The 27,500-nt window shown below is 44.4% G+C and overlaps 2 protein-coding genes and 1 long non-coding RNA gene across 8 annotated transcripts in view; all 3 read left to right on the top strand.

The window, feature by feature from the left end:
* The window catches only part of ctc1 (CTS telomere maintenance complex component 1), a 27,105-nt gene extending 9,881 nt beyond the window's left edge, over nucleotides 1–17,224 (top strand). For all 3 annotated transcript variants that reach the window (XM_035521677.1, XM_035521676.1, XM_035521678.1), the window contains 14 exons: nucleotides 8,457–8,793; nucleotides 9,027–9,141; nucleotides 10,957–11,509; nucleotides 11,633–11,722; nucleotides 12,131–12,259; nucleotides 12,479–12,525; nucleotides 12,829–12,935; nucleotides 13,152–13,317; nucleotides 13,719–13,778; nucleotides 14,323–14,485; nucleotides 14,821–14,885; nucleotides 15,008–15,164; nucleotides 15,892–16,006; nucleotides 16,154–17,224. In XM_035521677.1, the coding sequence (XP_035377570.1) occupies nucleotides 8,457–8,793; nucleotides 9,027–9,141; nucleotides 10,957–11,509; nucleotides 11,633–11,722; nucleotides 12,131–12,259; nucleotides 12,479–12,525; nucleotides 12,829–12,935; nucleotides 13,152–13,317; nucleotides 13,719–13,778; nucleotides 14,323–14,485; nucleotides 14,821–14,885; nucleotides 15,008–15,164; nucleotides 15,892–16,006; nucleotides 16,154–16,269 (2,220 nt within the window). In that variant the 3' untranslated portion in view covers nucleotides 16,270–17,224. The remainder of the gene's footprint in view (nucleotides 1–8,456; nucleotides 8,794–9,026; nucleotides 9,142–10,956; nucleotides 11,510–11,632; nucleotides 11,723–12,130; nucleotides 12,260–12,478; nucleotides 12,526–12,828; nucleotides 12,936–13,151; nucleotides 13,318–13,718; nucleotides 13,779–14,322; nucleotides 14,486–14,820; nucleotides 14,886–15,007; nucleotides 15,165–15,891; nucleotides 16,007–16,153) is intronic.
* LOC113592202 lies at nucleotides 2,842–8,435 on the top strand. 2 transcript variants are annotated; one of them, XR_003412290.2, is made up of 4 exons: nucleotides 2,842–3,300; nucleotides 4,199–4,281; nucleotides 4,522–4,648; nucleotides 7,225–8,435. It is a non-coding gene; the product is annotated as an uncharacterized LOC113592202 (long non-coding RNA). The 2 variants fall into 2 exon arrangements; XR_003412289.2 differs by having other exon boundaries at nucleotides 2,842–4,281.
* An 81-nt stretch (nucleotides 17,225–17,305) lies between the features above and the next one.
* Nucleotides 17,306–27,500, top strand: part of tfr2 (transferrin receptor 2) — a 22,044-nt gene continuing 11,849 nt past the window's right edge. For 2 of the 3 annotated variants that reach the window (XM_035521681.1, XM_035521680.1), the window contains exons 1-6: nucleotides 17,306–21,906; nucleotides 22,007–22,135; nucleotides 22,633–22,855; nucleotides 23,068–23,254; nucleotides 23,487–23,627; nucleotides 23,725–23,833. In XM_035521681.1, the coding sequence (XP_035377574.1) occupies nucleotides 22,103–22,135; nucleotides 22,633–22,855; nucleotides 23,068–23,254; nucleotides 23,487–23,627; nucleotides 23,725–23,833 (693 nt within the window). In that variant the 5' untranslated portion in view covers nucleotides 17,306–21,906; nucleotides 22,007–22,102. The remainder of the gene's footprint in view (nucleotides 21,907–22,006; nucleotides 22,136–22,632; nucleotides 22,856–23,067; nucleotides 23,255–23,486; nucleotides 23,628–23,724; nucleotides 23,834–27,500) is intronic. The other variant, XM_027032986.2, reaches the window with a different exon arrangement.

Below are 27,500 nucleotides of genomic sequence, written 5' to 3'. Positions count from 1 at the left end.
ACACACACGCCACATCTCCACACTGCAAACACACACACACACGCCACATCTCCACACTGCATACACACACACACACACACACACACACACACACACACATACACCTGCCCCCTGACTCAGGTAACACACACACACACACACACACACACACACACACACACACATACACCTGCCCCCTGACTCAGGTAACACACACACACACACACACACACACACACACATACACCTGCCCCCTGACTCAGGTAACACACACACACACACACACACACACACACATACACCTGCCCCCTGACTCAGGTAACACACACACACACACACACACACACACACATACACCTGCCCCCTGACTCAGGTAACACACACACACACACACACACACACATACACCTGCCCCCTGACTCAGGTAACACACACACACACACACACACATACACCTGCCCCCTGACTCAGGTAACACACACACACACACACACATACACCTGCCCCCTGACTCAGGTAACACACACACACACACACACACACACACACATACACCTGCCCGCTGACTCAGGTAACACACACACACACACACACACACACACATACACCTGCCCCCTGACTCAGGTAACACACACACAGACACACACACACACATACACCTGCCCCCTGACTCAGGTAACACACACACAGACACACACACACACATACACCTGCCCCCTGACTCAGGTAACACACACACAGACACACACACACACATACACCTGCCCCCTGACTCAGGTAACACACACACACACACACACACATACACCTGCCCCCTGACTCAGGTAACACACACACACATACACCTGCCCCCTGACTCAGGTAACACACACACACATACACCTGCCCCCTGACTCAGGTAACACACACACACACACACACATACACCTGCCCCCCTGACTCAGGTAACACACACACACACACACACATACACCTGCCCCCTGACTCAGGTAACACACACACACACACACACATACACCTGCCCCCTGACTCAGGTAACACACACACACACACACACACACACACCTGCCCCCTGACTCAGGTAACACACACACACACACACACATACACCTGCCCCCTGACTCAGGTAACACACACACACACACACATACACCTGCCCCCTGACTCAGGTAACACACACACACACACACATACACCTGCCCCCTGACTCAGGTAACACACACACACACACACATACACCTGCCCCCTGACTCAGGTAACACACACACACACACACACATACACCTGCCCCCTGACTCAGGTAACACACACACACACACACACATACACCTGCCCCCTGACTCAGGTAACACACACACACATACACCTGCCCCCTGACTCAGGTAACACACACACACACACACACATACACCTGCCCCCTGACTCAGGTAACACACACACACATACACCTGCCCCCCTGACTCAGGTAACACACACACACATACACCTGCCCCCTGACTCAGGTAACACACACACACACACACACACACACACACATACACCTGCCCCCTGACTCAGGTAACACACACACACACACACACACACATACACCTGCCCCCTGACTCAGGTAACACACACACACACACACACACACACACACACACACACACATACACCTGCCCCCTGACTCAGGTAACACACACACACACATACACCTGCCCCCTGACTCAGGTAACACACACACACACACACATACACCTGCCCCCTGACTCAGGTAACACACACACACACACACATACACCTGCCCCCTGACTCAGGTAACACACACACACACACACATACACCTGCCCCCTGACTCAGGTAACACACACACACACACACATACACCTGCCCCCTGACTCAGGTAACACACACACACACACACACATACACCTGCCCCCTGACTCAGGTAACACACACACACACACACACATACACCTGCCCCCTGACTCAGGTAACACACACACACATACACCTGCCCCCTGACTCAGGTAACACACACACACATACACCTGCCCCCTGACTCAGGTAACACACACACACACACACACACACACACACATACACCTGCCCCCTGACTCAGGTAACACACACACACACACACACACACATACACCTGCCCCCTGACTCAGGTAACACACACACACACACACACACACACACACACACATACACCTGCCCCCTGACTCAGGTAACACACACACACACACACCTGCCCCCTGACTCAGGTAACACACACACACACACACATACACCTGCCCCCTGACTCAGGTAACACACACACACACACACACATACACCTGCCCCCTGACTCAGGTAACACACACACACACACACACACACACACACATACACCTGCCCCCTGACTCAGGTACACACACACACACACACACACACACTTACACCTGCCCCCTGACTCAGGTAACACACACACACACACACACACACACACACACACACACACACACACACACACATACACCTGCCCCCTGACTCAGGTAACACACACACACACACACACACACACACACACACCTGCCCCCTGACTCAGGTAACACAGGTAACACACACACACATACACCTGCCCCCTGACACACACACGCCACATCTCCACACTGCATACACACACACACGCCACAGCTCCACACTGCATACACACGCCACATCTCCACACTGCAAACACACACACACACGCCACATCTCCACACTGCATATACACACACACACACACACACACACACACACACACATACACCTGCCCCCTGACTCAGGTAACACACACACACATACACCTGCCCCCTGACTCAGGTAACACACACACACACACACACACACACATACACCTGCCCCCTGACTCAGGTAACACACACACACACCTGCCCCCCGAGTCGGGTAACACGCACCCCGTATGGTGTAAACATGTTGTGTGTCTGTGTTCTGGTGAGTGTGTCTTACAAGGACAATATTCGTCAATACAAACCTTCACTAGAGGCACTGTGGGTTTACAAGAACACTGTGCGTGTAAATCCCGCCTGGTTAAAGCTGGTTTTTAAAGAATACAATAGCTGTCAGGCTGAGTACTGACTGCCACAGTAGCTAGACAGTACAAGTGACAAAGGGGTCCGTGGCTACTTGGTTATTTCATGTTTACGTTTGTTGACTCGGACCAGTTTTGTGTGAGTTTGCGTATCCATGGAGACATGGAAGGGTCTCGTGCACATTCCCGCGCGCTCAGATCTGTCACTGAGGGGAGTCTGCCAGCGATGTTCCACGTGAGCTGAGTTTTCTGTATTTCTTTAGCAGGTACGTGTTTTTCTTTAATACAGCCTTTTAAAACCGTGTATTTACAAATAAGACGCAAGTAACGCTGACATGTAGCTGTGTGTGTGTATACAGAGAGAGACTATCAAGTGTATTTTTTATTTTAGCTAGCTACGTGAACTAGCTAAATGCTAACATTAGCCACAAGCTCACTTCAGGGCACTTTAGCTTTAAATGTCTTTTTTTTTTTTTTTGGTTTGTTTTAAATGCTCAACAAGCAAGCAAGCCTTTATCAAGAATGACTGACTGACTAAATTACGTTTCCGTTATTTCTAGCTGCTAGTGCTAGCTAGCTAAGCTACATAGCTAAGCCCAGGCTCTCCTTTATCTCACCTGTCCTTTATTTCAAGATTAAACAGCTCACTAGACCCCGTCTGATAAACGCTAGAGGCTAGCTATCTCCGTCATGCAGCATAAATAACTCCAAGGATGATAACATTAGCTAAGTATTCATTCTTGGTAAATGATTGTTGAATATTAAAACCAAAGTATTTAGTCGTGCTTGACGTGTCAGATTTATTTAATTTTTTGAAAACTGCCGACAGGTGTTTGGGTAACTTGGGTCAGAGGTATTGGGTGGCGTGTACCGAGGTGATGTCTGAGGTAAACGTACGGCTAATGTTAAACATTTAGACAATAGTAGCTAATGTCTAACGCGTAAACTCGTGTCTTAGGGTTTTTACTAGAGTGACAATTTATTTTTAAACAATTTAGCTTTTGTTGTCGAAATGCACATATATGTAAAATAACACCAAGCTGGTGGCTTACTCGTGCTTTATCAGGAAGGTCTGCCAGCATTAAAAGTGTAGGTAGTGTATTTTGATTGCTTGGTAGGATCACATTTTTGAAGATGCGTTAATGCTATTTTTTTCCGTTACAGCAACGTGATCAGAAGAAATTGAACCATGCGTGTAGGATCCCAGCAGCACATTGTAATTGAAGCAAGATACATTGAGTACAAAGGTGAGAATGTGGCTGTGTTAATAATCTTTTAAGTGTTTTAATTCAGCTGTCAACTCTAAATAACAGCTTTCTATAATTGTTGGCCAGTTGGTTTCAAAAGGAATTTTAAAATGAATTAAGTTAAGGAGGGATCGATTTTTATGTGCAAGTCAGTTTATTGTCAGTAGGATGAGGGGTGAATGCTTTGACAAAATATATCTAACCTATCTGAAAATTAAAAAATTTTATGACTTCTTTCAGGTCGTGATGTATTTGCAAAAGCAGACATTGGAAAAGGAAGGTTTATTCTTGAGTACAAAGGATGGCTAATCACAGGACAAGATGGCACATACATGTACAACTTTAAACACAATGGAGACATTGTTTGGTGAGCACTCAGATTTATTAAGTGTTTTGCTCTGATTTCATTGTAACTGTGAAGGTTAGATGATTTGCATGGTTATTGTTTTTTTTTTTTTAATAGTTTTGTTATTTCTATATTTCTTTGCTTAACAGCACTATTGATGAGGGGTCCATTGGGTGCTTGGTCAATAGCATTGTTGATCCCAATTTAAAAAATGGAGAAAAAAAAATTGTACTAAATGGTCCACCACACTTGTGTGTGTTTGCATTAAATGACATCGAGTGATGAGGAGATAACGTGTGATTACGGAGGAGACGACCTTACATGACGCACCAGTCTTTCCAAGGTGACAACACAGTAGGTTTGTAAGTGTACTGATCAGATGGTCAGAATCCTTGGATCTTAGTTTGGTGATTTGGTGATTCAACTGCAGGTAACTGCCTGGCTTAGTCTGTGTTTTAAGACCAGGATAATCACCAAACTGGATGTCGGTGTCCCTCTACAATCTGGCTTGTCATTAGTGCTGTATTTAATCTCTTGCTGGGCTTATTGTGAGCTTTTTGAAAAATTTTTTAGTGTTGTTTTAAAGGTTTTTTAGTTGTCCTGGTCCTAGCAAGTCATCACTTGTACTAATTGTGTAGTGACTTCAGTGTTAATTTAACCCAAAAGGTGAGTGGCAAATATGTTATGTTAATCACAGTAGATGCTAATATACAGTATTCCTGTAACATGTTGCTCCAGTAAACTCTGGTCCACATCCAGAGGTAACTCTTGTAATAGCATTAAGTAGAAATTCACCTACTAAGTTAATAGTTAAACATAATGCTTACATTGTTCTATATCTATAAATCCACCAAGTAATTTGTGTATGAGCAGATCAGGCCCCACAGCTGGTTTGTAAGTACATGACTTGGTTTGTAAGAGCTGAATGTAAAATTGTTTAGAGTGTATTTGCAAACAATGCAGCATCAGATGTGGCTCATCAGATTTACTGAGAAGACCACATCAGATGAAACCACTTAGGACCCAAAGGAAAGAGAACTATGTGGACCTGTACCCAATTAAAAGCAACACACACAAGGACCAAAAATGACTGTTTTATCTGTAAAAAACAAAAACACACTCCAGACTTGTTCAACATTTAAAAGTAATTGCACGTAGAGAATCAGAAGTTGCCAAAGTCCTTTCCCTTCCCAAGGGTTCAAAAAGGTGGAAAATAGTGTCTGAAAAGCTTAGAAATAAGGGCAGTTTCCAGCATAATAGTGCTGTGCCATCTCAGGGAGTGAGAGAGGGAGCTCTTTAAGAGTGACACGGCATTCACAGTCTAAGGGCGACGCAAATAGAATATGTCTCAATCTGCTTTTCAGGTGACTTCAGCGATGTTGATGAGGGTTGTGAAAGCTCTTCAGACAGTATCTCTGGTACTTGTAGTTTACTAAGCAGTGGTATTTTAGTTCATTTAGGACCATTTATATCTTTAACCTTACAGTTAGGTTTCAGAAAGTATAACAGTCTTCCAACATGCATAAGCCGGACACCCCTAATAAATTAGAAATGCTTATTTTTGGACAAAGGTTCAGCATCAGAGATCTTTCACAAATGTAAAAAGAAGTTTTAAACTATGAACCTGTATTTCTAAAGCCAATTCAATCTAAATATTGTTGGGAAAAGGGCTCTCTACTTATCACCTGTAGGCTATGGCATGTTTTTCATGTTCAATTTACCCAAATCCAATATGGTTACATAAGTATTCTTAATACAAGCAGCAGAAAAAAAACTATCCACTGACACATTGCATGCAAATCTGAAATGCATAACATTAATTTGGTTGCAACACCCATGGTTTGATCTAATCAGTAATCTCTTACTAAGAATTTAGGTTGTTACACACAGCTTTTACAATCAAGGTCCTGTTGTCTACTCTGTATTTAATCAGCCAGTGAACGTTTATTTAATGGCAGTTGTTGGTCACTTTGTTTTACTCCTTATTTTAAAATGAGATGAATGTGTCCTGCAGTTTTGAAGTTGGCCATTACCTGAAAACTGCCAGTACAATGGGGGTATTATAAATTGCCGTCTGCTTTTCACCAGACTAGAAAGAAACCCCGAATACCCGAATAAAATTAACTAATAAAGCTTAATATATTATTAAATCACACATTTCCACAGATTAGTTGAATGTTAGTTTACCAAATCTGTTTCCACCTGTATGCTTAACTGTATGTTTGCTTGGTGGTTTTATGCAAATTGGATATTATTTTTGAATCTTGAATACTCACTTAAAATGTGCATTGCAGTATTACCTTAATTTTCAACCTTTTAGGTTCCTTAAATACCCAGGATGTTGCCATATTTTTGAATAATAATAATTCTATGTTGCTCATATTTAGAACTTGTTTACACAGTCACGGAGTTGGTCAGATTTGACCATGCCACTTTTGCTTGTATCCTGTTACTGTTCTTTGGATGAATGTTATTTGGATAAAGTCTCTATGCGATGTCATTTGGTGTTAAACCAGCTTTCAAACAATAAATGTGTATTACAGGTTTATATGGATTATAAATTGGGTTTGAGATCACCTTTTGACTCTTATTTGTAGATGTTGAACCTGAGACTACAAAGATGAGCGCAGTGGTTCGGAGGCCACGGACAAAGAAGGAAGTCTTTGCTGTAATGAGATTTCAAACACTGTACAGAAGGCGGCTTCGCAACTGGAAATAAGAAATGCAGGAACGCAGAATATACTGTTCTAGAGGGGCGACTCATCCAAAACGTTCATCACTCTGTTGGAAACAAAGGATGCAATTATAGGAAGCACAGTTAATTACTGTGTATTTTTAAAAATATAGCTGGTTTATTTGAGTAAAATGCTACAGAGCCTTATCTGGACTGTTTTTGAAATATACAATAATGTACATTAATTTTCTTCTCTGTTAGAAGATTTGTATTTTTTAGTCTGAATGAAATGTCTTTAATCCTGTAAGGTTTTTCCCCATTATTTGTTAATTTGTTTGCAAGTTGTTGTTTTTTTTTTAAAGTAAATTCTCAGATATTTAAGAGATTGTACATGAATGTTTGTTAGAGCATGCACTTTTTATAATGTTTAGGTTTTTCTGGATTCCATGTGTCAGATGTTCTTATGTGAATGTGTTGGCTATTCAGTTTTTTTAATTGTTAAAATGTTGATTTAATCTAGGTGTGAGAGGCTTTTCTCTCACTCATCTTGGTATTTTTAAGATTTTAAAATATTTTTCTACCATGTGCACAATTTTACAGTAAAGCCTTTCAACACCTACAATGTTTGCAATAAAACAAGCTCTGGGTTATCCTAATTTGTTATTGTCAGTCAAGTGAAACAGTTCATTCAATATTGCAGCTGCTAAAGCGGAGTGTCATAAGTTTAAAAAGAACTGTTTGAAAACAGTTTTTTAAAACTTTATATTTGTTTGAAAATGTTAGACTATACTTTTATGAAATCTGTTTTGAGTTCCTTGTTTGTTCTTTTATGATTATAGTCTCTTAAGAATCTTACGTGTCAGTTGATGTTTGTGTGTTGTATATATGGTTTGTGCTCATAAACCATGTGAGTCTTGTTTAGCTCTCCATTCTCAGGTATATGACATTTCTATGATAAAGTAAAAACTGATTTTAACTTGGCTGTATCTCAAGTGGGTTTAAAGGAATTTTTTTTGAGCAGTAGTATAAATGAAAAGGTGTCCCTGTAACCCAGGATTGAATCAGCTGTTCCCATGAACAACATTCACCTGGATGTGTGTGTGTGTGTGTGTGTGTGTGTGTGTGTGTGTGTGTGTGTGTCTCGCTCTCTCTCAGTACCGTGTGAACAGTCCCAGTGTAGCGCTGTGCTCTGTGAGGGAACTCTGTGATTGGATGGAAAGTGAGAGCTGGGCGTGTCTTTCCCTGTCTTCGCTCCTCCCCTCTTCTGCCCCCTACCTCACACGGGTGGAGCTGAACCCGCTGCTATCCTGGTCTGCCCACATGACTACTCTGAGGGGGAGGAGTCAGCCTGCACTGCTTGTGGGCGTAGTGCAGGTCAGCTCCAGCAGGGCGACCCTGAGACTGGTGGACCAGACAGCAGCAGTGGACTGTGTGTGTGTGGAAGCCACCCAGGCAGGAGGCCAGCACACCGCCATCAACACAGCCTGGATAGGTACATGCACACCCACACATGAGTGCACATAGAGTTTCACAAGGTTTTATTGTGTGACTTGCTGGTCCCCTTAGTGTGGGTGTCTCATGTGTGTTCTGGTGTGTTACAGGATGTCTCTCGTGTGTTCTGGTGTGTTACAGGATGTCTCGCGTGTGTTCTGGTGTGTTACAGGATGTCTCGCGTGTGTTCTGGTGTGTTACAGGCTGTCTCGCGTGTGTTCTGGTGTGTTACAGGCTGTCTCGTGTGTGTGCGTCAGTGTACGTTAGTAATGGAGAGGTTTCTGAAGACTGATTTTCCCTCCTGGAAACATCTGGACCAGCCTAAATACATCACACACAGACACTGCAGGTATACACATACATGCATACACAACATACACACTCATTACTATTCAGCTTATTCTAACTTTACCCATCTGTAATGGCTTGTAGGGTTTATATCCAGGTTTGTGTGTCTTGTAGGGTTTATATCCAGGTGTGTGTGTGTCTTGTAGGGTTTATATCCAGGTGTGTGTGTGTCTTGTGGGGTTTATATCCAGGTTTGTGTGTCTTGTAGGGTTTATATCCAGGTGTGTGTGTGTGTGTGTGTTGTAGTGTTTATATCCAGGTGTGTGTGTGTGTGTGTTGTAGGGTTCATATACAGGTGTGTGTGTGTGTGTGAGTGTGTTGTAGGGTTTATATCCAGGTGTGTGTGTGTTGTAGGGTTCATATACAGGTGTGTGTGTGTGTGTGTGTGTGTGTGTGTTGTAGGGTTTATATCCAGGTGTGTGTGTGTGTTGTAGGGTTTATATCCAGGTGTGTGTGTGTGTTGTAGGGTTTATATCCAGGTGTGTGTGTGTGTGTTGTAGGGTTCATATACAGGTGTGTGTGTGTGTTGTAGGGTTCATATACAGGTGTGTGTGTGTGTGTGTGTGTGTGTGTTGTAGGGTTTATATCCAGGTGTGTGTGTTGTAGGGTTCATATACAGGTGTGTGTGTGTGTGTGTTGTATGTTTTATATCCAGGTGTGTGTGTGTGTTGTAGGGTTTATATCCAGGTGTGTGTGTGTGTTGTAGGGTTTATATCCAGGTGTGTGTGTGTGTGTTGTAGGGTTTATATCCAGGTGTGTGTGTGTGTGTTGTAGGGTTTATATCCAGGTGTGTGTGTGTGTGTGTTGTAGGGTTTATATCCAGGTGTGTGTGTGTGTGTTGTAGGGTTTATATACAGGTGTGTGTGTGTGTGTGTGTGTTGTAGGGTTTATATCCAGGTGTGTGTGTTGTAGGGTTCATATACAGGTGTGTGTGTGTGTGTGTTGTAGGGTTCATATACAGGTGTGTGTGTGTGTGTGTTGTAGGTTTTATATCCAGGTGTGTGTGTGTGTTGTAGGGTTTATATCCAGGTGTGTGTGTGTGTGTTGTAGGGTTTATATCCAGGTGTGTGTGTGTGTGTTGTAGGGTTTATATCCAGGTGTGTGTGTGTGTGTGTTGTAGGGTTTATATCCAGGTGTGTGTGTGTGTGTGTGTGTGTGTTGTAGGGTTTATATACAGGTGTGTGTGTGTGTTGTAGGGTTTATATACAGGTGTGTGTGTGTGTTGTAGGGTTTATATCCAGGTGTGTGTGTGTGTGTTGTAGGGTTTATATCCAGGTGTGTGTGTGTGTGTTGTAGGGTTTATATCCAGGTGTGTGTGTGTGTGTTGTAGGGTTTATATCCAGGTGTGTGTGTGTGTGTTGTAGGGTTCATATCCAGGTGTGTGTGTGTGTGTTGTAGGGTTTATATCCAGGTGTGTGTGTGTTGTAGGGTTCATATACAGGTGTGTGTGTGTGTTGTAGGGTTTATATACAGGTGTGTGTGTGTGTGTGTGTGTGTGTGTTGTAGGGTTTATATACAGGTGTGTGTGTTGTAGGGTTCATAACCAGGTGTGTGTGTTGTAGGGTTTATATCCAGGTGTGTGTGTGTTGTAGGGTTTATATCCAGGTGTGTGTGTGTGTGTTGTAGGGTTTATATCCAGGTGTGTGTGTGTGTGTGTTGTAGGGTTTATATCCAGGTGTGTGTGTGTGTGTGTGTGTGTGTGTGTTGTAGGGTTTATATCCAGGTGTGTGTGTGTGTGTGTGTGTTGTAGGGTTTATATCCAGGTGTGTGTGTGTGTGTGTGTGTGTGTGTGTGTGTGTATGTGTGTGTGTTGTAGGGTTTATATCCAGGTGTGTGTGGATGACCTGCACATCCTGAGTCCGACAGCTGCTATGACCGCTGTCCTCAGAGAGGGACAGAGAGGCGGGGAAGATCGGATGAAGGAAGGAGAGAGATCTTGTCCTCCTCCGCCTGACAGAAGGCCTGCAGCACAGCAGCGGAGAGGAGGAGCAGAGGGAGGGATGGAGAGATCTGAGGGTTCTGAGAGGGAGGAGTGCTATGTGCTCCCTCCTGTGAGGAGGAAGAGGAAGAGAGGGGTGGAGGAGACGAATGAGAGGCAAGCCAGCCGACCCAGAGACCTCGGTCACCATGGCAACGACCCAAGGGCAGCTGAGTCGTCGTCTGTGCCTTGTGACCCCTGCGTGTCATTGCTGTTCCGTCTGGATGCAAAACATGGCGTGGCCTTCAGGAACGTCCAGACGTCCAGTGAAGCGCAAGGACTTACGCTGAGCTTTGTTGCCAAGGCAACATGTCTGGGAAACGCACAGAGATGGGACGGGGACCCCAGAAACAGGCGGGTGGAGGAGAGAGAGATGGGTGGAGCAACAGAGGTGGCACTGCACTTATTACTATCCCGTGTTTGACACAGGGCATCCATGTCTACTGGTCCACTTATGCATGACGTGTGTGTGTGTGTGTGTGTGTGTGTGTGTGTGTGTGTGTGTGTGTGTTAGATAGAGTTGCAGTTTGTGGACTTGTGTGTCCGTTGGTTTCCTCTGCTGCAGTCTGGGTCAGTGTACAGACTCACCGCACTGCACACACAGGTAACAGCCCACACTCCCCTCCGCCACGGTCTCCTCTATCACACTCCCCTCCGCCACGGTCTCCTCTATCACACTCCCCTCTGCCACGGTTTTCTCTATCACACTCCCCTCTTCCACTGTCTCCTCTATCACACTCCCCTCTGCCACTGTTTCCTCTATCACACTCCCCTCTGCCACTGTCTCCTCTATCACACTCCCCTCTGCCACTGTTTCCTCTATCACACTCCCCTTCTCAGAGCTTCTCTAGTTCTGTTCTCAGGTTCAGGACTAAGAGGAGTGATGTTAGTACTTTACCCAACAGCCCAGAGTTTCTTGTGGAGTGATGACCTAGTGAACCCCACTTCTCTTTCTCTCTCTCTCACTCTCATTCTCTGTCACTCTATCTCTCATTCATTGTCTCTGTCTCAGGATGTGAGTGTGTTGTCTGGCAGTAGTGTTCCTGTAAGGGGCGGAGTTACTCTCCTTAGTAGCCCCTCCCTCCTCATGCAGCCTGAGTGGCGCATACACAGTGTCACACCATCAATACCTACCGCACAGGTGAGACACACACATGCTATCACTTTTTACTGCACAGGTGAGACATACACACAGACAGATGGACAGACTCACATACACTCTCACTACTGTTTGATGAGAAACATCTTAAACACACACCACTCTGTGTCATCACACACACACACACACACACACACTACTGTGTGATGTGGTCTTTCACACACACCACTCTGCTCTGTCATCTGTCTTGCTGTTCTTTAGCCAGAGGTTGGGGGAGTGATGTCTGTTTCCAGAGTTCTTTACTCCAGGTAAAATAGACACGTGTGTGCGTGCGCACACACACACACACACACACACACACACAAACACATACCCCCTCAGCACGCACACACACACACTCCTTCCACACACACACCCTCCACACACACATACCCCTTCCACACATAGGTGCACACAGACACACATACACGCACCCTCCACACACAGGCGCGCACACACACCTGCTCTCCAGACACACATACCCCTGCACACACAGGCGCACCCTCTCTCACACACACACACTGCTGATAAACAGGCTCTAACCATGGTCTCGTTGCTTCATCTTGTCATAGCTGTGCTTCTGATATTGTCTCCTTTTATGGAGTTATTTCAAAACGAATCACACTGCAGGAAGAGAAGGGCAGAGAACCTGCTGTCCAATCACTAATTGATATAAAAGGTATGACCCCACCCCATTTACTAGTGGAGTGATATTTAGCTGAAGCTCTTAATTGTTTACTGATCATGAGGTCTTCAGATCCATTACTATTTTAATCTGGAGTATCTTAACTAGGTGTGAACATGCTTTTGTTTCAAACCATTTTTGTGTGTGAAGGTGTATTAATTCCAGTGTTTCCTGCTCCACTTTCTGATGCTGTTTTAATCTGGATTATAGATGCGAGTGTGGAGTTGGATTTGCGCGTCCGTCTGACTGTGCAGGACGCTGAGGCTCCAGACCGGAGTGTGCAGGTCTATCTGGATCTGTCCCGCACACCCTACATACCTGCTCTCCTCCCTGGGGCCACAGTACAGCTACTGCACTTCCAGCGCAGAGTGTCCGTGTAAGTAACACACTGTCCTGTAACACACCGTGTCCTGACCGCTACAGGATGTTTCTCCAGGGTCCTGTAATACACCGTGTCCTGACCGCTACAGGAAGAGACTGCTGGGTCCTGTAACACACTATGTCCTGACCGTTACAGGGACTTTTAGTGCCTAAAGTAGCTTTTCAGAACATTTTTGTTTCTCTGTATGGTTTTGAAACGTCATTATTGTGCAGAACTACCTCTGTGTTCTGTGTTATTAATGTACTTACTTTTATTACTGTACTCAAAGTATAAAGGCAGTTTTGTTTTAGTTTAGTGCTATATGAAGTGTATCAGGGCATAATTGTGTGTGTGTGTGTGTGTGTGTGTGTGTGTGTGTGTGTGTGTGTGTGTGTGTGTGTGTGTGTGTGTGTTAGTGTGCGTAATGTATACTGCTGGTCTCTGCCCATAAGCTGTGTGACGGTCACAGGTCTGGGGTGAGTATGTTTGATGTAACATCACACCTTTCTTTCTAAATCATTACTGTCACTGTTGGAAACACTGCTAGTCTTCATTATATTCTGTGTTTTAAAATAGATTCCTAATGACTTCAGTAATGTTTTAAAAACCATACATTCCATGTATTTTAAAAGGCATTTCATTTGTGTTGTTCATTGTTAATGTAAGTGTTGATAGTTTTTTATTTATACAGTGACGTGTATGTAACGCACATGCTTAGGCTGTCTATAGTGGAGTCTTTACCTTTACTGAGTCATCGTGTCTATAGTGGAGTCTTTACCCAAGTCATCGTGTCTATAGTGGAATCTTTACCTTGACCGAGACATCGTGTCTATAGTGGAGTCTTTACCTGAGTCATCGTGTCTATAGTGGAATCTTTACCTTGACCGAGACATCGTGTCTATAGTGGAGTCTTTACCCGAGTCCTCGTCTCTATAGTGGAGTCTTTACCTGAGTCATCATACCTTACATTTTTCTGAGTCATTGATTTTATTGTCTCTTTATTTGTCCATCTTTCTTAAGGTCTGTTAAGCCCCACCCTCCACCTCCCTTGGTTCATCTGGGGGTGTGGACACTGGCCAAAGCAGAGCAGAGCATTGTGGGTCAGATCACTGTCCATGTGGTGTGTGTCCTGTTTCTACGGCTGCAGTGGGTGTGTTCTTTTTGTGGGAGTGTCTTCAGACAGGTAATGATATCACACACATGGTCAAGAATTACTAGCTTGGTGCAATAAATCAGTTTTACCTCATACTGCTGAAGTTGTGCATTGTTACTCCTGTTACATAATGCTGAAGCTGTGTATTGTGTGTATATGGTTATAATCTGTATACAGTTCTCAGAATTCTATAAAGCTCATTTTAAACAATTTTTTTTAAAAAGAAGAAGAAATTAAGTAGAGAATGACTGAGTTGGCTTTAAGATTGAGTAGATGAAAAGTTTGCTATGTTCAAGGGGACTAATCTGGACATGCGCGCACCCACACACGCACAGTTAAACCCAGGTAGTTTGTCTTCTGTACAGGCTACCTGCACTAGATCCTGCCCTCCGTGTGACTCAACCAGTGCTGTTTTCCAGGCAGAAGCGAAGTAAGAGTGTGTGTGTGTGTGTGTGTGTGTGTGTGTGTGTGTGTGTGTGTGTGTGTGATAACTTGTATACTCATGATTTTTATGAATGTTTTGAAGTTCTCTCTTTTTGCATGTGTTTGTAGAGTTGCTGTAGAAGATGGTACCGGTGAGGCGCAGGTCTGGTTTTCCACGGAAACAGTTGCTAAGCTCCTTCTACTGGCAGTGCCTGAGTGGGAGGGGCTACAGCGTCACATCAGGTCCAAAGGTCATCTGAGAGTGTACGCGCGTGCTCGTAGCATGGTGGGTCATCTTCACACTGCTCTACTGCCCCTGACTCCACCACGCAGTACAGCTCAGTGTTCTCACAGTGCCACACCTTCCGAAGTGGTTCTGGGGTGGTCCTACGCATTCTAGAGTGGTTCTGGGGTGGTCCTACGCATTCTAGAGTGGTTCTGGGGTGGTCCTACGCATTCTAGAGCGGTTCTGGGGTGGTCCTACGCATTCTAGAGCGGTTCTGGGGTGGTCCTGCGCATTCTAGAGCGGTTCTGGGGTGGTCCTGCGCATTCTAGAGCGGTTCTGGGGTGGTCCTGTGCATTCTAGAGCGGTTCTGGGGTGGTCCTGCGCATTCTAGAGCGGTTCTGGGGTGGTCCTGCGCATTCTAGAGCGGTTCTGGGGTGGTCCTGCGCATTCTAGGGTGTGAATGGTTGCTGGGCAGGTTTGATTCAGGGCTGGTTCTTCTGTTTTAACTCCCTGCCATCATCACTCCTGTGCCTTATGTCACACTGGCTTTACATCAACTTTAACTTTTATAGCTGAACTATGTGTGCATGCAGGCATCATGTGTGTCTGTGTGTGTGTGTTTGCTCAGGTGTGTGTTCTGAACCCAGATGATCCTCTTAATGCAGTTCCTCTGGTGTAATTACACTGTATGTGTGTGTGCACGAGCACACTTGTTTACTCAGGTGTGTGATATTGACTTTGATGTACCTCCGCTGTATTAACTCTGTGTGTGTGTGTGTGTGTGTAGGTGTGCGATACGAACCCTGATGATCCTGTGGTACAGTACCTCTGCTGTCTCTGTTCAAGCAGCACTGTCTGTCGCCAGGTTACCCTCACCTGCAAACTACGTTCACACAAGCCAGGTAACACTAACACGCACGTGCGCACACTACAAACTGCTCATATAAGCTTTGTAACACGTCAAATACAAACTGGTTGAAAGCTGTCCTTTGCAAACCAAATAATTGTGTGTGTGTGTGTGTGTGTGTGTGTGTGTGTGTTCATTCTAGAAAAAGCCCAGCTGAGGAACATGTGCAGAGGAGACAGAGAGTTCATCACTAAGTTTCCACACCCTCTACAGCTAAAATGCACTGACCTACACACACACACACACTCTACACAGTGACACACCTTCTACAGCTTAAGTGCTCTGACTTACACACTACACACACATACTCTAGGCTAGTGCACACACGCTCTGCTCCACACACACTAGAACACATTGTCTCATGGTGAGGAATTGAGACGGATCAAGAACGAACATGCGTGAAAGAGTGAATGTTGATTAGAGTGACGCACGGTGGCATAGAGATGACTGTGATTGTGTGTGATGTAAACCTCTCTCAAGGACTGAAAAATTGTCATACCCTGCTTGTCTGAGTACTTGTATATTTGCACGTTGACTGTAATTTCATGTTTTTCTTGTAATAATGTTGATTATTTCTCGTTGTTTGCATGAATGCTAAGGTGCCATTTTCAGTCGCATTTTAGACCCCCTGAAATGTGTTCATGCTGCCATAGTTCACTGCAGCCCACCTCCTGACCAATCACAAACTGGGAAAATACCCAAGGGGTGGGGTTAGTGTGTACATGAGCAGTTAATGGGTGGGGTTTGTTACAAGGGCATAGATAGAGGACATGGTAGATAGTCACATGTTGAGTGCTGTTCCTGAGAAAGTGAGTACCCTTTTAACACCATAACTGTCTAGTAACTATTGACTTCTGTTTTATTGCTTTCTAAGTGTTTTGAAAGTCTGACGTCTAGCTGCTAGGCACAGCTTGTGTGAGGCCAGAATGATTGTAATTGACACGTTTGGGCTTGGGCTTTAATGGGGGTATTGGGGAGGGTGCCCTTTGGTTTGAGAACTTGGATTTAAAGGTTGCTTTGTTTCATTTTTGTGTTCTTCTCTTTTGTGTCTGTTTTCTTCATATTTGATTTTTTATTTATGTATTTTTAAAAATGTTTTTAGTCTGCATGAGTATCGCAAAACAGTATTTTTTTAAATTGACTCATTTAATTCCATTAAAACAGTGTCCAACAATGAAATCAAAAATTAAATTAAGGGAATTCTTTAAAATAATGGTTGTGCTGATGTGGTCTGTTATCTAGGACTGGTGCCTGTATTGGAGGCCGGGGGAAAGGTTAGAGTTCAGTTCAGTAGTTAAGAGTTTAATTGAATTAAATTTAATGTTAATAGATTTGGAAACACCAACATTTTGGTCCCCACAAGTACCCTGAGTGTCTGGATCATGTGCATATTAGCGCTCCTTTGTTTGTGTGTGTGTGTGTGTGTGTGTGTGTGTGTGTGTGTGTGTTTGCTGAGATGACTGGTCTATGTCCTTGGTTGTGTGCGTGTTTGTGAGAGATCAATACCTGTGTTGAACGTCTGTGGCTGTGTGCACATTACACAACTACCCCACAACTACTGTCACATTCAGCGTACAGTGTGCTACTGCCCTCTCATTATTGCTGTTGATATCAGAACGCATTTATGTTTTAAAAAACAATCATCTTCATGATGAGAGCTGTAATGGGGCATTTCATAGGGCTGGGGTGGATGGGGCAAATCTGTATCATGGTTTTGTGGAGCAGGAAGAGCTCTGACTCTGCGGGAAATTTATCATGAGAGGAAAGGCTTTAGCAGGAAAAACTGCTAACAGTTTAGCTCTTAGTCAAGGGTGAGGTGAGATTAACAGTTGGGCATAATTATTCTGCTGTCTGTATAAGTGGAAATAAAATTCAGGTTATTTATATAGCCATATCCCTCTTTATTTATCCACACCCTTCTTTTGTGTGTAAGCACATGTGTCCAGACCCTTTCCAGGAGTGTACTGTACACTTTAGTGTTCTACTGCGCTAAAACACCTGCTCTAACACACCTGGCGTGTTCAGGTGTGCCAGAGTAGGGAGGAAACTAAACTATGCAGTGTAGGGAGAATAGAGAACTATCTTAAGAATTAAGTCAGTTAAAGAAATCTGCACATGCAGCTTGATTGGCAGACATTTATGTACACGATTACGATGTCAGGACTGCACAGTGAACACAGTCTAAACAGTTACTAGAGGGAGTGTCTGTGAGAGAGGGAGAAGGCTGTTGGATTTGTCTTAAAGGGCTAAGGCTTATTCATACATCCATAATGGTTTTTAAAACTGTTTTGTGTATGTCATTTTGTTTAAAGAAAGTTAATTTAGTCTAACAGACGACATACAAAACGCGACATACAAAATCGCTCCTCCAATCAGAGCCATTCATTTTTGGATTCAAGCAATCATTACAAAGTAATCTGGAGGAACATATGACCACTGAGTTGAAACGGCTTTCTCCAAATATGCAAATACACGTATAAACACACAGGCAAATAAACTGATGCAGCATTTGAACTAATGAATGTACGTGTGTGTGTGTAACATGAATGGGGAGGTGTAGTTTCAATACATGTGTTATTTGGTGTAGTACGGTTGTTACCCTTTTGTTTGTGTGTGTGTGTGTGTGTGTGTGTGTGTGAGGTGTCTATCTGCTCCAAAATAATAATATAAAAAAGTTGCAGGGTGTGGTGGTTTGTCCTTATCTCTGTCTTTCCCCCGTCTTGCGTCTCCTGGTGTGGAGAGATAGACAAGGGCGTGGTGTCGTCAGCTCTGACTGGAGTAGTGAGTAAGAGACGGTGGTGGTGTCATCAGCTCTGACTGGAGTAGTGAGTAAGAGACGGTGGTGGTGTCATCAGCTCTGACTGGAGTAGTGAGTAAGAGATGATGGTGGTGTCATCAGCTCTGACTGGAGTAGTGAGTAAGAGACGGTGGTGGTGTCATCAGCTCTGACTGGAGTAGTGAGTAAGAGATGATGGTGGTGTCATCAGCTCTGACTGGAGTAGTGAGTAAGAGACGGTGGTGGTGTCGTCAGCTCTGACTGGAGTAGTGAGTAAGAGATGGCAATGGTGTCATCAGCTCTGACTGGAGTAGTGAGTAAGAGACGATGGTGGTTTTCTCAGCTCTGACTGGAGTAGTGAGTAAGAGACGATGGTGGTGTCATCAGCTCTGACTGGAGTAGTGAGTAAGAGACGGTGATGGTGTCATCAGCTCTGACTGGAGTAGTGAGTAAGAGACGGTGATGGTGTCGTCAGCTCTGACTGGAGTAGTGAGTAAGAGACGGTGATGGTGTCAGCTCTGACTGGAGTAGTGAGTAAGAGACGGTGATGGTGTCATCAGCTCTGACTGGAGTAGTGAGTAAAAGACGGTGATGGTGTCATCAGCTCTGACTGGAGTAGTGAGTAAGAGACGATGGTGTCATCAGCTCTGACTGGAGTAGTGAGTAAGAGACGATGGTGGTTTTCTCAGCTCTGACTGTAGTAGTGAGTAAGAGACGGTGATGGTGTCGTCAGCTCTGACTGGAGTAGTGAGTAAGAGACGATGGTGGTGTCGTCAGCTCTGACTGGAGTAGTGAGTAAGAGACGATGGTGGTGTCGTCAGCTCTGACTGGAGTAGTGAGTAAGAGACGATGGTGGTGTCGTCAGCTCTGACTGGAGTAGTGAGTAAGAGACGGTGGTGGTGTCGTCAGCTCTGACTGGAGTAGTGAGTAAGAGACGATGGTGGTTTTCTCAGCTCTGACTGTAGTAGTGAGTAAGAGACGGTGATGGTGTCGTCAGCTCTGACTGGAGTAGTGAGTAAGAGACGATGGTGGTGTCGTCAGCTCTGACTGGAGTAGTGAGTAAGAGACGATGGTGGTGTCGTCAGCTCTGACTGGAGTAGTGAGTAAGAGACGGTGATGGTGTCGTCAGCTCTGACTGGAGTAGTGAGTAAGAGACGATGGTGGTGTCGTCAGCTCTGACTGGAGTAGCGAGTAAGAGACGATGGTGGTGTCATCAGCTCTGACTGGAGTAGCGAGTAAGAGACGGTGATGGTGTTGTCAGCTCTGACTGGAGTAGCGAGTAAGAGACGGTGATGGTGTCGTCAGCTCTGACTGGAGTAGTGAGTAAGAGACGGTGATGGTGTCGTCAGCTCTGACTGGAGTAGTGAGTAAGAGACGGTGATGGTGTCATCAGCTCTGACTGGAGTAGTGAGTAAAAGACGGTGATGGTGTCATCAGCTCTGACTGGAGTAGTGAGTAAGAGACGATGGTGTCATCAGCTCTGACTGGAGTAGTGGGTAAGAGACGATGGTGGTGTCGTCAGCTCTGACTGGAGTAGTGAGTAAGAGACGGTGATGGTGTCATCAGCTCTGACTGGAGTAGTGAGTAAGAGACGGTGATGGTGTCGTCAGCTCTGACTGGAGTAGTGAGTAAGAGACGGTGGTGTCATCAGCTCTGACTGGAGTAGCGAGTAAGAGACGGTGATGGTGTCGTCAGCTCTGACTGGAGTAGTGAGTAAGAGACGGTGATGGTGTCATCAGCTCTGACTGGAGTAGTGAGTAAGAGACGGTGATGGTGTCATCAGCTCTGACTGGAGTAGTGAGTAAGAGACGATGGTGTCATCAGCTCTGACTGGAGTAGTGAATAAGAGACGATGGTGGTTTTCTCAGCTCTGACTGGAGTAGTGAGTAAGAGACGATGGTGGTGTCATCAGCTCTGACTGGAGTAGTGGGTAAGAGACGATGGTGGTGTCGTCAGCTCTGACTGGAGTAGTGAGTAAGAGACGGTGATGGTGTCATCAGCTCTGACTGGAGTAGTGAGTAAGAGACGGTGATGGTGTCGTCAGCTCTGACTGGAGTAGTGAGTAAGAGACGGTGGTGTCATCAGCTCTGACTGGAGTAGTGAGTAAGAGACGGTGATGGTGTCATCAGCTCTGACTGGAGTAGTGAGTAAGAGATGGTGGTGTCGTCAACTCTGACTGGAATAGGGCGTGAGAGATGGTGATCTGACTGGAGTACCCTCACTACTTATATTGCCCCAGAGACAACGCAGGTCTATCGATCCAGCAATATGCAACTTGGGAATTCCTGATTGGACCCAAACAAGAACCTTTGGGCGTTTATCATCAGTGAGTAAATACTGGGCACTGTGAAGACAAGCATGTTGACTCCTGGTCATGGTTCATTCACATTTAGCGGACTGGTAGCGTTATGTGATTACTTTCAAACCCTCTGGCACAAGCAAAGTACGTACGTAGTGATTTATTTAGGCAGTGTGTGCTGTGTTTGTAGGCAGCGCCGTACCTCCTCTCTGGTAGTACAGTGGCACAGGGAGATGATGCCAAAGCTGCAGGTTTAGTGTACTGAAGCTCCACAGATTAATGGCATGTGTGGACTGTATTACATTAGTAGAATTAGTACATGTGTTTGACTGTAGTTATGATGATTATGTAATAATTAGAGTACAAATGCTTTTCAAGAGCAAAGTGATTGTAACTGACACGCTTTGTAGTAGATTCCATAACAAAAATTTGTCAAAGTACTTAAACTGCACAGTGTAGGGTTAGTCCAGGTGTGCTGGAGCAGCAGAACACTAAACTGTACAATGCAGGGTTAGTCCAGGTGTGTTGGAGCAGCAGAACACTAAACTGTACAGTGCAGGTTTAGTCCAGGTGTGTTGGAGCAGTAGAACACTAAACTGTACAGTGCCGGGTTAGTCCAGGTGTGTTGGAGAAGCAGAACACTAAATTATACAGTGCAGGGTTAGTCCAGGTGTGTTGGAGCAGTAGAACACTAAACTGTACAGTGCAGGGTTAGTCCAGGTGTGTTGGAGCAGTAGAACACTAAACTGTACAGTGCAGGGTTAGTCCAGGTGTGTTGGAGAAGCAGAACACTAAATTATACAGTGCAGGGTTAGTCCAGGTGTGTTGGAGCAGTAGAACACTAAACTGTACAGTGCAGGGTTAGTCCAGGTGTGTTGGAGAAGCAGAACACTAAATTATACAGTGCAGGGTTACTCCAGATGTGTTGGTGATGGTTCAGTACTGAGTTGGGTTGTGGGGGTTAGGGTTTGTTCAGTAAATTGTCATGGTCTTTGTCCTGCAGGTGGAGCAGACAGATGGGTGATCGTCTGTGGAAGATGCTAACTGGGGTGAGAACAGTAGAACAGGCAGTACACGTAAGACAGGCAGTACACGTAGGACATTCAGCACGTATGGAACAGTAAAACAGTGCATGTAGAACTGGAAGTACATGTAGAACAGGCAGTACATGTAGGACATTCAGCACATATAGAACAGTAAAACAGTGCGTGTAGATCTGGAAGTATGTGTAGAGCAGTCAGTAGGTGTAGAGCAGTCAGTACGTGTAGAGCAGAACTGTCAGTACATACAGAAAAGTCAGTATGTGTAGTATAGTAAAACAGTATATGTGGAACAGTCAGTACATGTAGAATAGCAGCTGCTTCACTAACCTCTAGAGGTGGGTACACACTTGGCATGCGTTTGACACCTTCAGAGATTACACATTTCTTGTATATATTGAACAAACTAGGAGCAAAGTTTGTGTTTGGCCTTCTGCACATTCTAACAGCAACAATAAACAACCCGAGCTCAAATCTGTCTCACTGACAGTCTCAAACTCCCTCAGACTACAGTAGGCGGAGCCCAAGCAGAAGAGGGGGTGGAGGAAGGGGGAGGAGCCCGAGACACCATAACTCGTGTGGAGATGAAGCTCGTCCAACCAGGATCAGAATCAGGGTCAGAGGCAGGCCTTAGTAATGACATCGCAGCATTGGTGCTACGGCGGCAGTTTGACCGTAGGAAGGCGGTGGGATACCTGACGCTGATCGGCCTACTGATATTTACCACTGGTACTTAGACACACACGCACACCAGCACAAAGCTTGTACTTCTGAGAGCCTGCAACAGAAGGTCAGCAAAGCATGTTGTGGGTTGAGTAGTTGTAAAAGTGATCACTAGAAACACTGTCCCACTGCTGTAGGGCACAGGGAGACTGAACACTTACCCTTAGGGCACTCTGCACATGTCCAATTCCTGATATTGTCGTTCGTTTCCTTGGCAGCGTTCCTCCTGGGCTACGTGTCATTCCGCAGAATGTGCCATTTCTGCAGTGAGGAGGGGGAGCTGGTGCCGATGTATGACACAGCTGGACAAGACCATTCCTCAGGGGGGAGCATTATGTATTTGGGGGAGCTGAAGGAAATGCTGAAGAAATACCTGAAAGAAGAGAAGATAGAGAATACAGTTCGGTCAGAGCTTATGTGTACACACACACACACAAACACACACTCATACATACACACATACACACACACACTCTCTCACACACACACACACACACACACACAGTGGAAAGTAAACGTTCAAGCATGAGGACTTGACTGAAGTGTGTTGGAGGCAGTGAAGATCTGTAATGTTGTGCATTATGATGTGTGTGAGTTTAGTGTGTAGTTTATTCTTAAATGTCATATTTTAACTCAGGAGAATGAGCAGGATGCCCCATCCTCCGGGGTCTTCAGAAGGATATGCTTTAGCCAGTGAGATTCTGCACAACTTCCAGAAACTCCACATGGACCACATCTGGGCCGATTCACACTATGCCACCCTGCAGTTCCCATCCAGGTCTCTGTGTGTGTGTGTGTGTGTGTGTGTGTGTGTGTGTGTGTGTCACTGTGGAATACTCTTACTAGCTTGTGGTGTGGGTGTGTGTGGGCTTTAGGACCCAGAGGAATGCCCTATGGATGGTGGATGCAGAAGGGGTGGAGCTAGAGGAGATTTCATTAGACAGTGCTGATTACTGTGCATACAGCGCTATGGGAACAGCCACGGTAACCATGGCAACACCCCAGAAACTGCTTTACTGCAGCATTCATCACACATTACAAAACATCAAGTGTTTAGTGACATGAGTGTGTCTGTATTTATTATGCAGTTTCTGGAATATATAATGCTTTGTAGTGTCCACCGTAATTATGTATCCTTACTCATAAGTAGCTACTGCCACATACAGAACACCTTATAAAGCACATGCAAAGGACTTCATAAAGTCAGGTTTATTAAGCATTATAGCATTGTTTTAATGCACTGTAGCAGGTTCTGATCTTGAGCATTATGACGTGTGATGCATAATAACTTTCTAAACTTGCCCTTGGCCATTTATAATAAAAGCTGATGTGTTAGAAGGAATTCTGCATGTAACTACTAATGATTAACAGGCTTGTGGTAGGCATTGTAAAGCATCATATATGTAATATAACACATTATAAATTATTGTGCATATGCTTATAGCATTATAGTGCATATGCATACAGAATTCATAGGAAATATTAGCTGTTCTCTTAGTGTGTATGTGTGTATGTTCCAACATGTGTTTGTGTGTTCTGTCTTCAGTGTTTGGGTTTCTTTGGTGTGTGTGTATGATGTGTGTTTGTGTTGTGTACTCTGTATGTGTGTGAATTTATATAGGGTGGTGTGGTCTACGTGTGTTTATACTGTGTGAAAGAGAATGGGTGTGGTTGTGTGTGTGTTTATATAGGGCAATGTAGTCTACATGTGTATAGTTTTGAGTGTGTGTGTGTGTGTGTGTTTATAGGGCAGTATAGTATATAGTGTGTGTGTGTGTGTTTATAGGGCAGTGTAGTCTTCGTTTGAGTATATAGTGTGTGTGTGCTTATAGGGCGGTGTAGTCTACGTGTCAGTATATTTTGTGTGTGTGTGTGTGTGTGTTTATAGGGCAGTGTAGTATATAGTGTGTGTGTGTGTGTTTATAGGGCAGTGTAGTCTATGTGTGAGTATATAGTGTTTGTGTGTGCGTGTGTGCTTATAGGGCAGTGTAGTCTATGTGTCAGTATATAGTGTGTGTGTGTGTGTGTGTGTGTGTGTTTATATAGGGCAATGTAGTCTACATGTGTATAGTTTTGAGTGTGTGTGTGTGTGTGTTTATAGGGCGGTGTAGTCTACGTGTGAGTATATAGTGTGTGTGTGTGTGTGTGTGTGTGTTCATAGGGTGGTGTAGTATACATGTGTGTATGTGTTTATAGGGCGGTGTAGTATACGTGAGTATATAGTGTGTGTTTATAGGGTGGTGTAGTATACATGTGAGTATACAGTCTGTGTGTGTGTGTGTGTTTATAGGGCGGTGTAGTATACGTGTGAGTATATTGTGTGTGTGTGTGTGTGTTTGTGTTTATAGGGTGGCGTAGTCTACGTGTGAGTATATAGTGTGTGTGTGTGTGTGTGTTTATAGGGCGGTGTAGTCTACGTGTGAGTATATAGTGTGTGTGTGTGTGTGTATGTGTGTGTGTTTATAGGGCGGTGTAGTCTACGTGTCAGTATATAGTGTGTGTGTGTGTGTGTTTATAGGGCAGTGTAGTATATAGTGTGTGTGTGTTTATAGGGCAGTGTAGTCTATGTGTGAGTATATAGTGTTTGTGTGTGCGTGTGTGCTTATAGGGCAGTGTAGTCTATGTGTCAGTATATAGTGTGTGTGTATGTGTTTATATAGGGCAATGTAGTCTACATGTGTATAGTTTTGAGTGTGTGTGTGTGTGTGTTTATAGGGCAGTATAGTATATAGTGTGTGTGTACGTGTGTGCTTATAGGGCAGTGTAGTCTATGTGTCAGTATATAGTGTGTGTGTGTGTGTGTGTGTGTGTGTTTATATAGGGCAATGTAGTCTATGTGTATAGTTTTGAGTGTGTGTGTGTGTTTATAGGGCAGTGTAGTATATAGTGTGTGTGTGTTTATAGGGCAGTGTAGTCTATGTGAGTATATAGTGTTTGTGTGTGCGTGTGTGCTTATAGGGCAGTGTAGTCTATGTGTCAGTATATAGTGTGTGTGTGTGTGTGTGTGTGTGTGTGTGTTTATATAGGGCAATGTAGTCTACATGTGTATAGTTTTGAGTGTGTGTGTGTGTGTGTTTATAGGGCAGTATAGTATATAGTGTGTGTGCGTGTGTGCTTATAGGGCAGTGTAGTCTATGTGTCAGTATATAGTGTGTGTGTGTGTGTGTGTTTATATAGGGCAATGTAGTCTATATGTGTATAGTTTTGAGTGTGTGTGTGTGTGTTTATAGGGCAGTATAGTATATAGTGTGTGTGTGTGTCTGTTTATAGGGCAGTGTAGTCTACGTTTGAGTATATAGTGTGTGTGTGTGTGTGCTTATATGGCAGTGTAGTCTACGTGTCAGTATATAGTGTGTGTGTGTGTGTGTGTGTGTTTATGGGGTGGTGTAGTCTACGTGTGAGTATATAGTGTGTGTATGTTTATAGGGCGGTGTAGTATACGTGTGAGTATATAGTGTGTGTGTGTGTGTGTGTGTGTGTGTGTGTGTGTGTGTTTATAGGGTGGTGTAGTCTATGTGTGAGTATATAGTGTGTGTGTGTGTTTATAGGGCGGTGTAATCTACATGTGTGTGTGTGTTCATAGGGCGGTGTAGTCTACGTGTGAGTATATAGTGTGTGTGTGTGTGTGTGTGTGTGTGTGTGTGTGTGTGTGTGTTTATAGGGCGGTGTAGTCTACATGTGAGTATATAGTGTGTGTGTGTGTGTTTATAGGGTGGTGTAGTATACATGTGTATGTGTTTATAGGGTGGTGTAGTATACGTGAGTATATAGTGTGTGTGTGTGTTTGTTTATAGAGCGGTGTAGTATACGTGTAAGTATATCGTGTGTGTGTGTGTGTGTTTTTAGGGTGGTGTAGTATACATGTGAGTATACAGTCTGTGTGTGTGTGTGTGTGTGTGTGTGTTTATAGGGCGGTGTAGTATACGTGTGAGTATATTGTGTGTGTGTTTGTGTTTATAGGGTGGCGTAGTCTACGTGTGAGTATATAGTGTGTGTGTGTGTGTGTGTGTGTGTGTTTATACGGCGGTGTAGTCTACGTGTGAGTATATATTGTGTGTGTGTGTGTGTTTATAGGGCGGTGTAGTCTACGTGTGAGTATATAGTGTGTGTGTGTGTGTTTATAGGGCGGTGTAGTCTACGTGTGAGTATATGTGTGTGTGTTTGTGTTTATAGGGCAGTGTAGTCTACGTGTGAGTAGTGTTTGTGTGTGTGTGTTTATAGGGTGGTGTAGTCTACATGTGAGTATATAGTGTGTGTGTGTTTATAGGGTGGTGTAGTATACATGTGTGTATGTGTTTATAGGGCGGTGTAGTATACGTGTGAGTATATAGTGTGTGTGTGTGTGTGTGTGTTTTAGGGCGGTGTAGTATGCGTGTGAGTATATCGTGTGTGTGTGTGTGTGTTTATAGGGCGGTGTAGTCTACGTGTGAGTATATAGTGTGTGTGTGTGTGTGTGTGTGTTTATAGGGCGGTGTAGTCTATGTGTGAGTATATAGTGTGTGTTTATAGGGCGGTGTAGTCTACGTGTGAGTATATGTGTGGGTGTGTGCATTTATAGGGAGGTGTAGTATACATGTGTGTATGTGTTTATAGGGCGGTGTAGTATACGTGTGAGTATATAGTGTGTGTGTGTGTGTGTGTGTGTGTGTGT

Source organism: Electrophorus electricus, chromosome 22 (assembly GCF_013358815.1).
Source record: "Electrophorus electricus isolate fEleEle1 chromosome 22, fEleEle1.pri, whole genome shotgun sequence".
NCBI classification, from domain to species: Eukaryota; Metazoa; Chordata; class Actinopteri; order Gymnotiformes; family Gymnotidae; genus Electrophorus; species Electrophorus electricus.
This window is presented reverse-complemented; position numbering and strand designations above follow the sequence as displayed.